The 15668-nt window shown below is 47.1% G+C and overlaps 1 protein-coding gene across 1 annotated transcript in view; it reads right to left on the bottom strand.

Annotated features, from left to right (window-relative positions):
• ATP8B3 (ATPase phospholipid transporting 8B3) overlaps positions 1 to 15668 on the bottom strand; it is a 76638-nt gene that overhangs the window by 24108 nt on the left and 36862 nt on the right. Inside the window, exons 15-19 of the mRNA XM_087702736.1 lie at positions 10838 to 11026; positions 6989 to 7101; positions 5220 to 5384; positions 3608 to 3719; positions 1709 to 1784 (exon numbers count right to left, since the gene is read on the bottom strand). Coding sequence (XP_087558862.1) covers positions 1709 to 1784; positions 3608 to 3719; positions 5220 to 5384; positions 6989 to 7101; positions 10838 to 11026 — 655 coding nt within the window. The remainder of the gene's footprint in view (positions 1 to 1708; positions 1785 to 3607; positions 3720 to 5219; positions 5385 to 6988; positions 7102 to 10837; positions 11027 to 15668) is intronic.

The raw sequence follows: 15668 nt of genomic DNA, 5'->3' as shown, positions 1-15668 counted from the left end.
TCTGTGTGCTTTCTGGATTTGATTGTTCTGCAACAAACTCTGACACAAAGAAAAGCTGAAAGTTCAGGAACAGAGTCCGTATTAGCCCTCTCTGTGGGCACATGCGCCATTGCCAGCTGCTCTTCTGGGTCCCGTTGCACGCATGCGCGCTGGACAGCTGCTCTTCCCTTGAAGAAGTATAGGTAGTCCCCTGCGTATGACCACTATTGAGCCCAAAATTTCTGTCGTCGTGAGATATTTGTTAAGTGAGTTTTGCCACATTTTATGACCTTTCTTGCCATGGTTGTTAACTGAATCACTGCAGGTCGTAAATTAGTAACCCGGTTGTTAAGTGAATCTGGCTTCCCCTTTGACTTTGCTTAAGAGATCACAAAAGGGGATCCCATGACTCTGGGACACTGCAGCCATCATAAATATGAACTACTTGCCCAATATCCGAATTTCCCTCGCCTTTTGCTCCTCTTTTATTCCCTCTGGGAGGGGCCATTCACCCTCCACCTGTGGCCTTACTCTCAAGTCAACCCCTGATCCTTAGCTGTTCCCTTCATCTGGCAACTCTGGGCATTCACACACTGGAAGCAGGCTCCAGCTGTTCATCTGCCTCACTAATGTCTGACTCTGAAGGCAGCTGATAACTGTCACACGGCCCAGACCCATCTCTGCCTCCGACACAGATCCCTCATCAGAGCCTTCCCCAGACTCCAGGACTGGCCCATGTTCCTCCCCAACCTCCCCACTGTCCGAATCTGCTGCCAGATCCGCTGGCGGGCCATAATAGGTCATGTGATCACCTTTGCCAATCTTCTCAGCCCACTTCTGACATGCAATGCCAATGAAGCAAGTTGGATTTGCTTAATGACCACATGATTCACTTAACAACTGCAGTGATCTGGTTAACAACAACGGCAAAAAAATAGTGAAATCGGGCTTGACTCAGTTAACAATTGCTTTGCTTAACAATGGAAATTCTGCTCCCAATAGCTGCCATAAGTTGAGGCCTAATTGTATTAAGGGCTCATGAAGTTTTGGGGGAAAACCTCTGTACAAGCTGTACTAAAACATTCAATCAATACAGTCAAGGTGTGTGACAGAGAGTAATTATCCAATGATTTGAACATAAGAGAGAGCCAGTTTGGTGTGATGGTTAAGATGCTAGGCTAGATACTACTATGAGTTTTAGTTCTCCCTTTGCAACTGGCCTTAGTGAACCTAGATCCAAATTTGATCTAGGGCAGGAATGGCTAACATTTTTGTTGCTGCGTGTTGAATGCACACCCATAATACAATGTGCGTGTGACACACACACCCCACATGTGCATGCAACACCCCCTGCACTCCCCTGCCACCATACATGCATTCATGACCCCCCTTCTTCCCTGATCCTGCACATGTGTGCACGACCCCGTGCATATGCATGTGACCCCTGCATGTGACCCCATGCCGCCTTGCATGTGTGCATGTCTCCCACATACGCCCCCCCCTGCACAGCAGAGACCTGAAAAGCAGCTGGCCAGCAGGTGGCGCGCGTGTGCGGTAGAGCTGAGCTGGGGCAATAGCTTGCATGCCCACAGAGAGAATTCTGCTTGCCATGGGTTCACCATCACGGATCTAGGGTTTCCTAAGAACACCTGATTATTTCTCAGTTTGAGTTCCTTCCTTTCACTTGCCCAACCACAGACACCCAAGCCCGTCTTTCAGAACTCGGTACCTGATTTCGCTCTCCTCCAGAATGGTCATATCTTCAGAAAGGAGTTGGCAAGCAAACCCAATGTTGACAGCAGTTTCTGCAAACACAATGGAGACCAGAAATGGGATTAAAAGCTGGAGCATGGGACATTCTCTTCTATTTCTGCTTCCGTGCCTGAAACAAGAGTCTTTTTTTTTTTAAGACTGCAGGTAGTCCTCAACGTACGACCACAATGGAGCCCAAAATTTCTGATGCTAAATGAGACATTGGTTAAGTGAGTTTTGCTCCATTTTACGACCTATCTTGCCACTGTTGTTAAATGAATCACTCTAGTGATTGAGCTAGTACCATGGTTGATAAGTGAATCCGGGTTCTCCATTGACTTTGCTTGTCTGAAGGTCACAAAAAATGATCACATACGGAGGTGGTATTCAGGCGGTTCGGACTGGTTCACCCGAACCAGTTGTGGAAATCGCAGGTGGCTGTCTACCTGCCCCAGCTCTATGCCGTCCTATTTAGGCACATTTTCAAGCTGTGTGCATGCATGCATGCAAGCCGCGCATGCGATCAAAACGCATGCATGGAAGGCCGAGCTCATGCATTGATGGGTGCACGCTCACATTTGCGAACCGGTAGGGAAAGTAAATAAATGCCACCCCTCATCACATGACCCCGGGATACTGCAACCATCATAAATACATTCCAGTTGCCAAGAGCCTGAACTTCGGCTGTGTGACCATGGGGATTCTACAATGCAGAAGGTGAAAAACGCTCATAAGTCGCTTTTTTCAGTGCTGTTGTAACATCTAACCTCACTAAATGAGGAGTTGTAAGTCAAGGACTACCTATACCTTAAAACAACAGATCCTCCAGAGTCTGGGGAAGGTGAAAAACACCCCCTCCCCAATGGGTTGCAGGAATCTGACTAGCCCCCCCCCCCCAACCAAGCAACCGGGCAGAGAACTGGTTGCTGAAATTTTTGAAGCCCACCCCTGTTGCATTCTAACCACTGCACCACTATGGCTGTTATTAACCTAGGGCATTAGTGGCGAACCTTTTTTGGCTTGCGTGCCAAAAGCTGGGGGAGCGCAGGGGGGGGGCGTAGGCGTGCCACATCCATAATGCTTTGTGCATGACCCCAGTGCACATGCGCACACAACCAGCACTCCCCCCCCCCCAAATTTTTGGAGTGCTTTTTTTGCCCTCCCCAGGCTCCGGAGGCTTTATAGGAGCCTGGGGAGGGTGAAAACAGCGCCCCTGGAGGCCCCCTGGGTGGTTTTAGCCCTCCAGAACATTCAGGAGCCCCCAGGAGGCCTCCCTGAAGGCTCTGGAGGTCAAAAAACCGGCCCTACGAGCAAACTGGAACTCCGTTCCTAAACATCCGGTTTGCCCATAGGGCTGGTTTTTCACACTTCAGGAGCGTCCCTGAAGCCGAGGTGGCGCAGTGGTTAAATGCAGCACTGCAGGCTACTTCAGCTGGCTGCAGTTCTGCAGTTCGGCTGTTCAAATCTCACCGGCTCAGGGTTGACTCAGCCTTCCATCCTTCCGAGGTGGGTGAAATGAGGACCCAGACTGTGGGGGCAATATGCTGACTCTGTAAACCGCTTAGAGAGGGCTGAAAGCCCCATGAAGCGGTATATAAGTCTCACTGCTATTGCTATTGCTATTGCTAAGCCTCTGGAAGGTGAAAAATGGCCTCAAAAGATGGTTCCATTGGTTCACCATCACGGATTTAGGGGTTCAGTGAGTTATGAATTTTAATTTGTTTATGCAGTTTATTTTTTTCAGATTCTGTACTTAGCTGTGGACCTATGTCTTGAAGCAAAGTAAAATCATTTGGATGCCTACCCACCCCCCACCCCCCAAAAAAATTCCCATAAAAGAACGTCATTTCTGAAAGTCACAAACTGGCTGAGGTACCTTGCTTATCTCCAGTTAGCACCCACACTTTGATGCCCCCCCTTTTGAGAAGATGAATGGTCTCAGGGACCCCATTTTGTAGTTTGTCCTCTATGGCTGTGGCACCCAGAAGCTGAAAGAACAAAAGGAGAGTTGATTCAAAACTTCACCGTACAAACTTCACAGTACAAATTTCATAGTACAGTACAGGTAGTCCTCGACATATGACCCAACTGAGCCCAACATTTCAAAATGCAACCATTTGCGTAGTGATCGTTCAAAGTTGCAACAGGACCGGAAGAAAGTGACAGGATCATTTTCCCCCCAGACCATTGCAGCATCCCCATGGCCATGTGATGCAATGCGTGCCACAGGTGGCACATGGAGCCATTTCTGAGGACATACAAGGCATTGCTGTGTCAGCTCCAGTGCACTGGCCAGCTGATCTTTGGCCGTGTTTCACCCTCCGGAGGCTTAAAACGGCTCAACGGGCAACCCAGAAGTCCGTTACCAAACTTCCAGTTTGCGTGTTGGGCCGTTTTTTGCTCTTCCCAGGCTCCTACAAAGTCTCTGCAGCCTGGGGAGGGTGAAAAATGGACCTACCGGGCCGGCCCACCGGACGTCAGAACACGAGCAATTTCCAGTCTCCAGGCTCCAAGAAAACTGTGTGCACATGCATGGGGTAGCGGGGGAGGTCAAGTGCACATACGCAGAGGGCACAGCCCGGCAGGGCATGAAATTAGGGGGGGGTGGCTTTTGGCACCCGAGGCGAAAAAGGTTCGCCATCACTGCTGTAGGCTAAGTTTGGTTGAGCATTGCTTCTTCCCAGGTGCCCTGTAGTGAGATGGGTAAAGTCCTTAATCCCATCACCCTGGAGCTGAAAGGGGGATATCTTTGTTATGTAGAATAGACTAGCTCAGGAATTTTAATGGCCCATTAAAAGATGGGGGCTATTAAGATAGTCTTCTTCCCTAAAAACATGTTTCTCCATTTCTGATCCAGGGAAATATAATATTCTGCCTTTTCAATATTTTCCAGGATATTTCATTTTTCTAGGAGAGGAGGGGGGATTAACTTCCTACACAAAAAATGGAACAATATCCAAGATTTCCGTTTGTTTTTATTTTTAAAAAAATATTCATCTTTGTTTTAGTATTCTAACAACAACAACAACAACAACAACAATAATCAGCAGCAAGAAAAAAAATCACAAAGTACCGGGACTTGCAAATTGAAGTTGAGCCACTGTGGAAAAATAAATCATGTGTTGTCCCGATTGTAATTGGAGCCCTTGGAGCAATACCTAAAGGGCTACCTCGCTATTTGGAAATTTTAAATTTATCGGACTTGAACATCCTGATTTTACAAAAAAACACCTTACTTGGAACAGCTTATACTTTCCGACGTTACCTTAACAGTTCCTATGTCCTTGGTTACCAATCAGCCCCAAAGACTGTGAATCTCACCAAAGATTAACCACATAATAATAATAATGTAATAACAGTGATATAATAACAGTAGTACTTCACATTGTCTTCTTTAACAACTCTCTTCTTTAATACGTCGTCTTTTAATATATCCCTTCGATCTCCCTTTGACTCGGCTGTCAGTCCAGACCAAAACCAATGTTTACCTTGAGATTCTGCTCAAGCTCCTCATATACTTTGTCCAGCTCTTGGGCTCGGCCCTGTAGTAAGATGCTCGCCGCATGGTGTTTCTTCCTCCACAGAGCGTAGTCGTTTTTGTCCACCTCTTTCATAGCCAAGCATAAAGTCCTCAAGGTCTCCGCTGCAAAACTCTGGGAGAAGAGGAGAAGCATGGGTTGTTCAGGGGGCGGCATTGGCTATGAATTTGTGCGCCTATTTGTGAGATTCCCATCCAAACTTTCCTCCAAGAACTTCAGTAGTGTACAAAACAAGAGAGTTGGGAGGGACCTTGGAGGTCTTCTAGTCCAGTGGTCCCCAACCTTTTTATCGCCGCGGACCAGTCAGCCTTTGATAATTTTACCGTGGCCCACTGAGCGCGTCGATGACCAGTGCTAGTAGCGTAGCCTTGCACAGGCGCAGTTCAGTATGGCTAGCGTAGATAGCGTAGCACAAACTGCGCCTACGCAAGGCTACGCTACTAGCGCTGTCTACGCTAGCCCTACGTAGCTGCGCAGGCGCTCTTAGGTTTTTTTCAGGAATCGGCCAGCGCTGAAGCGCTGAAAAGGAATGAGAAGGGCGGCGCTGGACACAGGGGGGCGGTGGGCCGCTGGTGACGTCAGAGTGCCACCAGCGGTCCAGTAACACCCCTTGTGCCAGTTAGCCCTAATTTGCATACAGAAAGAAACTATGGCCCCCGGCCGCTGCAGCGATCATGGCCCCCGGCCGCTGCAGCGATCATGGCCCCCGGCCGCTGCACGGCCCGGTGCCAGGTATTCCACGGCCCGGCACCGGTCCACGGCCCGGGGGTTGGGGATCACTGTTCTAGTCCAACCCCAGATTCAAGCAGGAAACCATTTCAGACAAATGGCTCTCCAATCTCTTCTTAGTTCAGTTTTTCCCCCACATGGTCCCTGGACGAAGAGCAGGGGTGAGCTTCAAAAATTTTAGCAAGGGATCTCCGCCTGGTTACTGGGTGGGCGTGGCCATGGTGGGCATGACCTAGTCAGCCTCCTGCCCTATGGTGGGGGGTATTTTTGCCCTCCTCAGGCTCCGGAGGCCCGACCTTTTGGTAGGCCTGTTTTTCGCCTTCCAACAAGCCTCTGCGAGCATCCTGTACTTACCTGCATCCAAAATAGGCCACATGGAGACTCCTGGGAGGGGAGGGGAGGGTGGGGCCAGCCAGGAATGGGATTTGGGGGTTCTCCGAACTGCACAGAATCTTAGCTAGAGGTTCTCCCTAACCCCTGCGAACCCCCAGCAGCCCACCCCTGGGAGGAGTGATTGGCTCAAAATTAAGCAGATTAATTAGGTGGGTGTTAATTGTAACTAAAGCCATCAAGATGACAGCTGAACTGCAAGATTGACGCCCCTGCTCCTTTTAACACACATAGATGCACCTAAAAATGGGGCAGAGCTTCAGCTAGATCAGGGGTGTCAAACTCGATTTCATCGTGGGGCGCATCAGGGTTGTGCTTGACGTCGGGGGCAAGGGGCATGGCCAGCTCCACGTCACTCATCGAGGCTCTGTTTTCGGCTGCTACAGCCTCCTGCCAGTGAAAACAGAGTTCGGGGAGGCCGCACACAGCCCTCCCAAGCTCCGGTTTTGCTGGTAGAGGCACCGTGGGCCGGTCCTTCATTGTTTCCAGGGTGAGCCCACGGGCCAGATCTAAGCACCCTGTGGGCCTTGAGTTTGACACCCTTGAACGAGATAATCATGGCCCCCATTTATGGCTTTTCTATACAATACAAAACTTACATCCAGTGCTTTGACGGTGCAATCTTCATTAGTCCGGTCACTGTGGAGTCTTTCTAGGATGACAGAATCTGCCCCTTTGGTGTAAAGCTTGATGCAACCTTCAGGATCTTGCACTGAGAAAAAGAGATAAGGATATTTATAGCAATAGCAATAGCAGTTAGACTTATATACCGCTTCATAGGGCTTTCAGCCCTCTCTAAGCGGTTTACAGAATGAGCATATCGCCCCCACAGTCTGGGTCCTCATTTCACCCACCTCGGAAGGATGGAAGGCTGAGTCAACCTTGAGCCGGTGAGATTTGAATCGCTGAACTGCAGATAACAGTCAGCTGAAGTGGCCTGCAGTACTGCACCCTAACCACTGTGCCACCTCGGCTTTATGTCCCCTTGTATTCATCTCTTGGTTGGTTTGCCTGCTTGTTTGTTACATTCACATTTCTTTTTCCCTCCAAGCACTCAGTTCTTACAATAGGTTGATCCAAGTTATACATGAGCTTTCATGGCTGAGATCAGCACATTTAAACCTCGGTCTCTCTCAGAGGTGGTTTTCAGCCAGTTTGTACTGGTTCGCCCGAACTGGTAGTGGAAATTGCGGGTGGCCGGCACGCATGCACATTCTGGTTTGGGCACTCGGTGCCAGAACGGTTCATCATCACTGCCCCAGGGTGTGTGAGAAGTTCATCCTATTCCTCTCTGCTTGTCCAATGTCGAGCTATCAGAACTGGGATGCAAAAAATCCTGATGACCACTAGATGGCAGTCAGAAGATCTTTGCTGCCACCCAGTGGTTGCTTGGTTTAAGTGTGTGTGTGGGCAAGGAGGGGGGGGGAGGGATGTTGCGGCCTGAGAAGGGACTCCAGAAGCAAATTCAGTTGAAAAGCTTTTTGCCACTGCTGAGCTGAACTGCTCTAGTCTCCAAATGACTTTGAGGCTGCTGAAAAATATGCTGGCATGACATTTGCTATCCTACTTTTATTGTCTTAGTCCCCATTCACAGCTGTTTTTTCCAGCTTTCCCTCCCAAGTAATGGGTGATTAAGCCTAACAGCTTTCACATGGCTCAAGGCTGTCCTTGGATGGTTTTAGTGTAAAGGGGTAGCACCAGTGGTGGGTTTCAAAAATTTTTAGAACCTCTTCTGTAGGTGTGGCCTGCTTTGTGAGAGTGACTTGCTGGCCATGTGACCAGGTGGGAGTGGCTTGCCAGCCATGTGACTGGGTGGGCGTGGCCAACTTGTAAAAATGTGGTGAAACTCACTTAACAACGCTCTTGCTTAGCAACCAAAATGTTGGCTCAGGAACTCTGGCATTTGAAGCACGCAAGTCTTAAAGCTGTCAAGTTACAAGACCCTTGCACCCCTAACCCTTTAGGGAAAAAACTCCCAGGGGTGTTCAAACTTGACAGCTTTTAGACTTGTGGACTTCAACTCTCCCAGAATTCCTCCTCTCGCTCTTCATCTTGATGATGTGCGGACGGGCGGGGGGAGGGAGCTGGAAGCGGTTCTAAACGGCACTGTAGATTTGTGGAACCTCTTCTATAGAAGAGGTTAGAACTGGCAGGAACCCATCCCTGGGTGGCACTCACCTGCCCCGGCTCTATGCCATCTTATGTAGACACGTTTTCAAGCCAAAGCGCACGTGTGGAAGGCAGAGTGCATGCATGGATGGTTCACATTTGCGAACCGGTAGGGAAAGTAAGTGAATATCCCCCTCCCCACTTGGTCTCTCTGTTCCTAGATCAGCGATGGTCAATGTTTTGGGCTCAATGTATCAAAAATTCAGAAAATGCCTAACTTGATTCTGCCGGCATGTCTCACAATGTACCCACCTCCATCAAAAAAGTTCAGGGGTGGGTTCCTGGTGGCATTACTACTGGTTCGATGCCTGAAAATTTTTGTGCACGCTCACTCGCTTCACATGTGCACATTTACACTTTAAAAGGTCTGTGCATGCGCACACCATTTAAAAAGCAAAAAAAAATAATACATTTTTGCAATGAAGATTGTTCTGCACCTGTGCAGAACAGAAAATAAAGATGGGCCAGGATAGAACTGATATGGTTACATGTCCAGCAGAGTACTACCTATTTGGCCAAACCGGTAGGAACCCATCTCTGATTCCATTCCCCACCTGTCTGTTAGAATGGAGAAAGCTTCTTGGATTTCAAAGCAAAAATCCAAGAAGGTCTGGCTGCCTTTTCGGGAAAAGTACCTTTGGGATATCCCCCAGCTTATTTTGTCTTAAAACAATGAGATTTCATTTTAATTTATCCCAATTCAGCAGCAGGTAAGGAGTGAACATGGAGGTACTTAGACACAAAATCCTTATCGGTTGCTTTCATTTTCCATTTGCCAATATGGGTTCAAATTGTAAGTTTTGTTTCTCACCAGATTTCCTTAGTCCATTGCATTAATTTATACGCCACCCCTTCCTACAGTTCTAGGCTGTTTTCAATAAAGCAGATGGATCTGCCTAATATGTTGGAATCCATTCCGTGTGTGTGTGTGTGCAGGGCAGTTTCTGCTGTCTGAAACACACATACACAGGGATGCAAAAACATCGCATCAGAAACATCTTTCCGGCCTAAACGGCCAGGACTCACTATGCAGCCTCATGTAACATGAACTATGTGAGCCAGCTACTCCCACACATGCCCTTTCTCCCCCCCCCTATGCTGTGCTGTAACTTTCTATTCCCTCTTTGCCCACCCTTTGCCATGATGTGATTTTCTACTGGTTTATTTGTAGAATGCTGTGATTATCCCTGTCATCCGAAGTATAATCCAGTCCACAGTGGAGGGCATGGTACAGAAAAAGAGTAATAGCAGTTAGCAGTTAGACTTATATACCGCTTCATAGGGCATTCAGCCCTCTCTAAGCGGTTTACAGAGTCAGCATATCGCCCCCACAGTCTGGATCCTCATTTCACCCACCTCGGAAGGATGGAAGGCTGAGTCAACCTTGAGCCGGTGAGATTAGAACCGCTGAACTGCAGATAACAGTCAGCTGAAGTGGCCTGCAGTATTGCACCCTAACCACTGCGCCACCTCGGCTCTTATCAACACGGCTTTAACAGGCCTTGATGTGCAGCAACAAAAAGCACTGTTGAGAGCCCTGGCAGAGGAAGAGGAAAAGTCTTTTTGACAAAAAAGAAAAAAGTAGATGTTGTCACATAACTCCTTGTGTAGGTGTGGCGGTCACTCATGGCCCAGTGCATAACAGGGCATGCGCAGCCACGCTGAACCACAGGAAACAAACTCCATAACATCCTGATATCCTGATAGTGCACAACATAACGTCCTGATAGTTCACTCTAGACGTGCCTTACCCAATGACGCCCAGGATTTGACCATATATAGACAGAACTTCCCTGAGCAGTAGATTAGCAATTGTAGTTTTACAGGCTGTCTTTAATCACATGCTATTGCTCCTCCTGCCTCTGTCCTATCTCAATAAAAGGGGCTACCAGACCCCCAATCTGGGTCGCCTCATCCCGAGAAAGCTCGTGTCCGTGTCTTTTCTCAACATTGGCCTCATGAGGCGAACCACGGGTACTTCACACTAATCCTCCTTAAAATGAAATTCTCCACTTTTTAAAAAAAGGTTTTCTTTCCAATCCTGCACATTTGCCCAAATACCAGTGGTGGGTTGCCATTTTTTTTTACTACCAGTTCGTGCGCATGTGCAGAAGCATCCGGGCGGATGGGCGGAGCCTCCCACCACCGCCACTACTGGTTCACCTGATCCGGGCTGAACCAGGAGGAACCCACCTCTGCCAAATACCCATTAGAGAAGCTATACTTCGCAGTTCAACATATATGCAGAGAAATAGTACCAGAGGACCCCATATACTCACCTAAAACAGACATCCGTTTTCTCACACTGTTGAAATCTAGCAATGCCAGCACCTTGTAAGTTCGTTGTACGCCCAGTTCACTTATTGTGATGGTATCTTGAGTGCGGGAGAGAAAGACATAACCCAGGTTTCTGGCAGCTGTGACCAGGGCTTCCTCATCTGGAGAAGCAGCTTGATAAACAAGCTCACCTAAGAACAAAAAGATTAGACCAAAGTCGAAAGAGTGTCCCAGAAGTTAATACAATGCAGTACAATTGCAGCGTTGGAAGGGACCTTGGAGGTCTTCTAGTCCAACCCCCTGCCTAGGCAGGAAACCCTATACCGTTCCAGACAAATGGCTATCCAATATCTTCTTAAAAACCTCCAGTGTTGGGGCTTTCACAACTTCTGGAGGCAAGCTGTTCCACTGATTAATTGTTTTGTCAGGAAATTTATCCTTAGTACTAAGTTGCTTCTCTGCTTGATTAGCTTCCATCCATTGCTTCTTGTCCTACCCTCAGGTGCCTTGGAGAATAGCTTGACTCCCCCTTCTTTGTGGCAGCCCCCGAGATATTGAAAGACTGCTATCATGTCTCCCCTAGTCCTTCTTTTCATTAAACTAAACATACCCAGTTCCTGCAACTGTTCTTCATATGTTTTAGTCTCCAGTCCCCTAATCATCTTTGTTGTTCTTCTCTGCACTCTTTGTAGAGTCTCTGCATCTTTTTTACATTGTGGTGACCAAAACTGAATGCAGTATTCCAAGTGTGGCCTTACCAAGGCATTATAAAGTGGTATTAACACTTCACGTGATCTTGATTCTATCCCTCCGTTTATGTAGCCTAGAACTGTGTTGGCTTTTTTGGCAGCTGCTGCACACAGCTGGCTCATATTTAACCTTGTATAAATATTTTGACCTTGTAAAACATTCTAAATCTTAGAGGGGGGAAAGGGTATGGGTTTTGGAACCTTTTGTGAAGGAAACTCACCTGAGGTTTATGCTAATACCTTTAGATAAGATAATGGTAAAGGTTCCCCTCGCACATACTGTATGTGCTAGTCATTCTCCACTCTAGGGGGCAGTGCTCATCTCTGTTTCAAAGCCAAAGCTGTCCGAAGACGTCTCTGTGGTCATGTGGCCAGCATGATTAAACCCCGAAGGTGCATAGAATGTTGTTCCCTTCCCACCAAAGGTGGTTCCTATTTTTCTACTTGCATTTTTACATACTTTCAAGCTGCTAGGTTGGCAGAAGCTGGGACAAGTAATGGGAACTCACTCCATTACGTGGCACTAGGGATTTGAACCGCCGAACTGTCGACTTCTTTCATCGACAAGCTCAGCATCCTAGCCACTGAGCCACCGCGCCCGTAGTATCTTTAGATATCTTACCTTTTATTCTTCCTGACTTTTAAAAACTCAAGTGTATTTTTTAATTTATTTATTTCTGCTGTGGCTGTTCTTAGGCTACTAACAGTTGCCAGGAATTATTATCTTCTTTATTACGGCTTCTTTATTGTATCTTCTAAACTATTTCACAAACGTTTAGTTGAAAGGCCATAAAAACCCTCACAGGATTAGCCTGAACATAAAAAAGTGTGTGATGTGTGGTGGGGGAAGCCATCTATACTTCTCTTGGAGCCTTTGATAATAGAATAAATAAACAGAAAATATCCTATGATTCTTCAGATGCTCTGATGTGTCTATCACTACCACGATCAGAATCGTGCAAGCCTTAGTATTCTCTGCAATACTCTATGAAGGTGAAAGTTGGACTTTGAGAAAGGAGGCTAGGAAGAATATTGACGCTTTTGAACTCTGGTATTGTGGGAGCCTCCTGAGGATTTTATGGATAGCCAAGAAAATAAACAAATGGATGATTGAAGAAATCAACCCAGAGATCTCCCTCAAGGCAGGAATGACCAGGTTCACATTATCCTACTTGGGACACATTATGTGAAGGCTCAGGGGTCTGTGTTTATTTATTTTATTTATTTAGTTTGTCCAACATCTACGAGATAACAACAGGAAATGGGAAAGAATAAATGGGGACAATAGGACAGGGACGGTAGGCACGCTGATGCGCTTATGCACGCCCCCTTCACGGACCTCTTAGGAATAGGGTGAGGTCCAGAGGTGGGTTCCTACCAGTTCGCACCTATTCGGTAGAACCGGTTCGTCAAATCTACCGAACCGGTTAGAATAGGTTCCACCAGTGGACCCGGAAAGCAGGCCACATCTACAGAAGAGGTTTCAAAAATTTTTGAAACCCACCACTGGTCCTTGGATATGATTATTCTACACTATCATGCTCATATTTATAAAACTCAGTGCCTCTGTGAAAGGTAAGGATGACTGCTGCGTTTGTGGTGCAATCAGAACATTGCGTGTGTTGAAGTTGTTTTAACGCAAACCAAAGATGCCTTTTAAAAAACAAGTTTACATCATATTCTTATGCATGCCAGTGCTGTGTGTGAGGTAATTTAAAGTGGTTCTGACAAGTGTCATCGGCATCTTCATATCCGGTCACATGGGCGGCAAGCCACTCCCATCCAGTCACATGGGGGCAAGCCACTCCCACAAAGAAGGCCATACCCACAGAGTAGGTTCGAACAATTTTTGAAACCCACCACTGGTGAGGTCCATGCTAGATAGTTTAAGGTAAAAGTTATGGGGGTTTGAGGATGTAACAACAGAGTCAGGCAGTGCATTCCAGGCAATGACCACTCTGTTGCTGAAGCCATATTTTCTGCAATCGAGTTTGGAGCAGTTTACCTTTAGTTTTAAACACATTTTAAAATTTAATTTAAAAATTTAAAAACTATTTAATGCCGAGATAGATGAACCGTGAATATTACATCTACATGGAGAGAAGCATGCAGTGGGCTACTCCAAGACTCTGTCACAGGTCCTATACTCGTCAACATCTTCATAAATGTCCCGAAGGTGGCTCCATCACTGGAGGGTTTCAAGAAAAGATTGGACAACCGTTTCTCTGTTATAATGACATCAGAGGAGGTATTCAGCAGGTTCTCACCAGTTCTGGAGAACCGGTAGCGGAAATTTTGAGTAGTTCGGAGAAGAGTAAATACTACCTCTTCCTGCTCTCATCTATTCTCTGTCTCCCGAGTCCCAGCTGATCGGGAGGAAATGGGGATTTTGCAGTAATCTTCCCCCGGAGTGGGAATGGAGATTTTACCCTTGCCATGCCCACCAAGCCACACCACACCCACCAAGCCAAGCCCACAGAACCCGTAACAAAATAATTTGAATCCCACCACTGACTGACATGTCATGAACACTTTTCTTGACACAGGCATAATAAGCATACCTGTCAGGAATATAATCTAACGGTTGGGTTGGCAATATATAAATCATATAGCAATGTGTTCTGACCCCCCTCGTCCCATACCAACAAACACTCTGAGCCAGAGATAAGTTACAGCATTTAATTAACAGACAGACAGGTCCTTTGCAGCAAACCAGCACAGACAAGCTTGGGCAGCAATCCAGCACAGATAAGGCTTGGCAGAAATCCAGCCTGCCAAGCTCACAGTAATGTCCTCCGACATTCAATCCTGCATTGACTTCTGCAAAGAGGGGCGTGTGCACAAGGAGTCTTTTTATAGTATGGAGAGGAGCCTAATGACCACCAGCTGAGTGCAATCACCTCCTGTAACTGCGCAACTGTTCCTGACGCCTTGTAGCTCTTTGATGGCGTGCATCCAGGAACAACTCACTACTGGCATCCGGCTCACTCTCCCTTGTCTCCTCCCCACTGGTCCAAGGCTCAGGTGCCTCCTAATGGCCAATCAGCCTCTCTGCGCCCTGCTCGGAGTCAGAACCCTGTCCAGGGTCCTCCACATCCCCCAGAGCCGACTCATCGGGCCTCTCGCTGTCGGAGTCTGGTGGCAGCTCCAACGGCTCCTGCTGGGCCACAACACAATGCTATACCTGTTTCTTTAAATCATACTGTAAAATGTGATTGGTTGCTGTTCTCCTCAATCAGCCATAAGAGGAAGCCACAATGACTGTTAGCTCTCTGTTCATTAGATGCTGGGCTGATCTGAGTGTTCTGGAAGCTGGCTGTTAGAAATTGCCGTGTGGTATTGTAAGTTTTGCAATTGCTAGCAAACTGTGAGTACTGTACTGATTATATGATACTGGACTATGTTATTTGGATTATCCCTTAACTGAAAGACATTGATGACTGACTGTCTTATCCGTGTATGACTTGGACTGTTTGATGGACTGATACCTCTATTTCCACGAAAGTAAAAGCCTATTTAAACTGCAGTGTCTCTGTATGCTGGTTTGTGTGTTCTCCAACACAACTCTCACAACGCTTCTCTAAACGCACTTGCTCTCCTAACGGGGAGCTTACCTAAAAATACCCGTCGCCAACCCTTATTTCGTTTCTCAAAACAAAACTGTATCTCTTTCAGCATTGATGATGAGGCGTCACAGTAGAGCCCAGCATTGTTTGTAACTTGGGGAGACGCCCTCCTTGGTCATGCCTCAAGCGGACAGGTAATCGGATTAGAAAGAGTGGCTCAGGTGTCGTCGAATTAATTGCAGTTTCAAAAGAAGATTTTGATCTCTTCAGATCTAATGTCAAGCCATACCGGCATCCTTCTCCTATTGGCAACGAAATGCAGTCAAGCAAATCAGATGGGTTGAGATGCCAGCACAACAACCAAAACAGAGGATATCTTTTTTTCAGCCTCTCCCCAGTGTGCTTAAAAGACCTACAGCTGGCCTGTCTGAGTAATGTTAGAAAGATTAGGCATTGTACTGGTTATCAGAGACAAATGGCTTCTTGGAAAAGTGTGCAAATGCATGTCTGAAGTCTTT

The sequence above is a fragment of the Thamnophis sirtalis genome, unplaced genomic scaffold, assembly GCF_051295495.1.
Source record: "Thamnophis sirtalis isolate CommonGarterSnake01/CBP01778 unplaced genomic scaffold, rThaSir2_p1.2 scaffold_1, whole genome shotgun sequence".
NCBI lineage: Eukaryota > Metazoa > Chordata > Lepidosauria > Squamata > Natricidae > Thamnophis > Thamnophis sirtalis.
The sequence above is the reverse complement of the archived record's forward strand: the minus strand, read 5'-3'. Positions and strand labels throughout refer to the sequence as shown.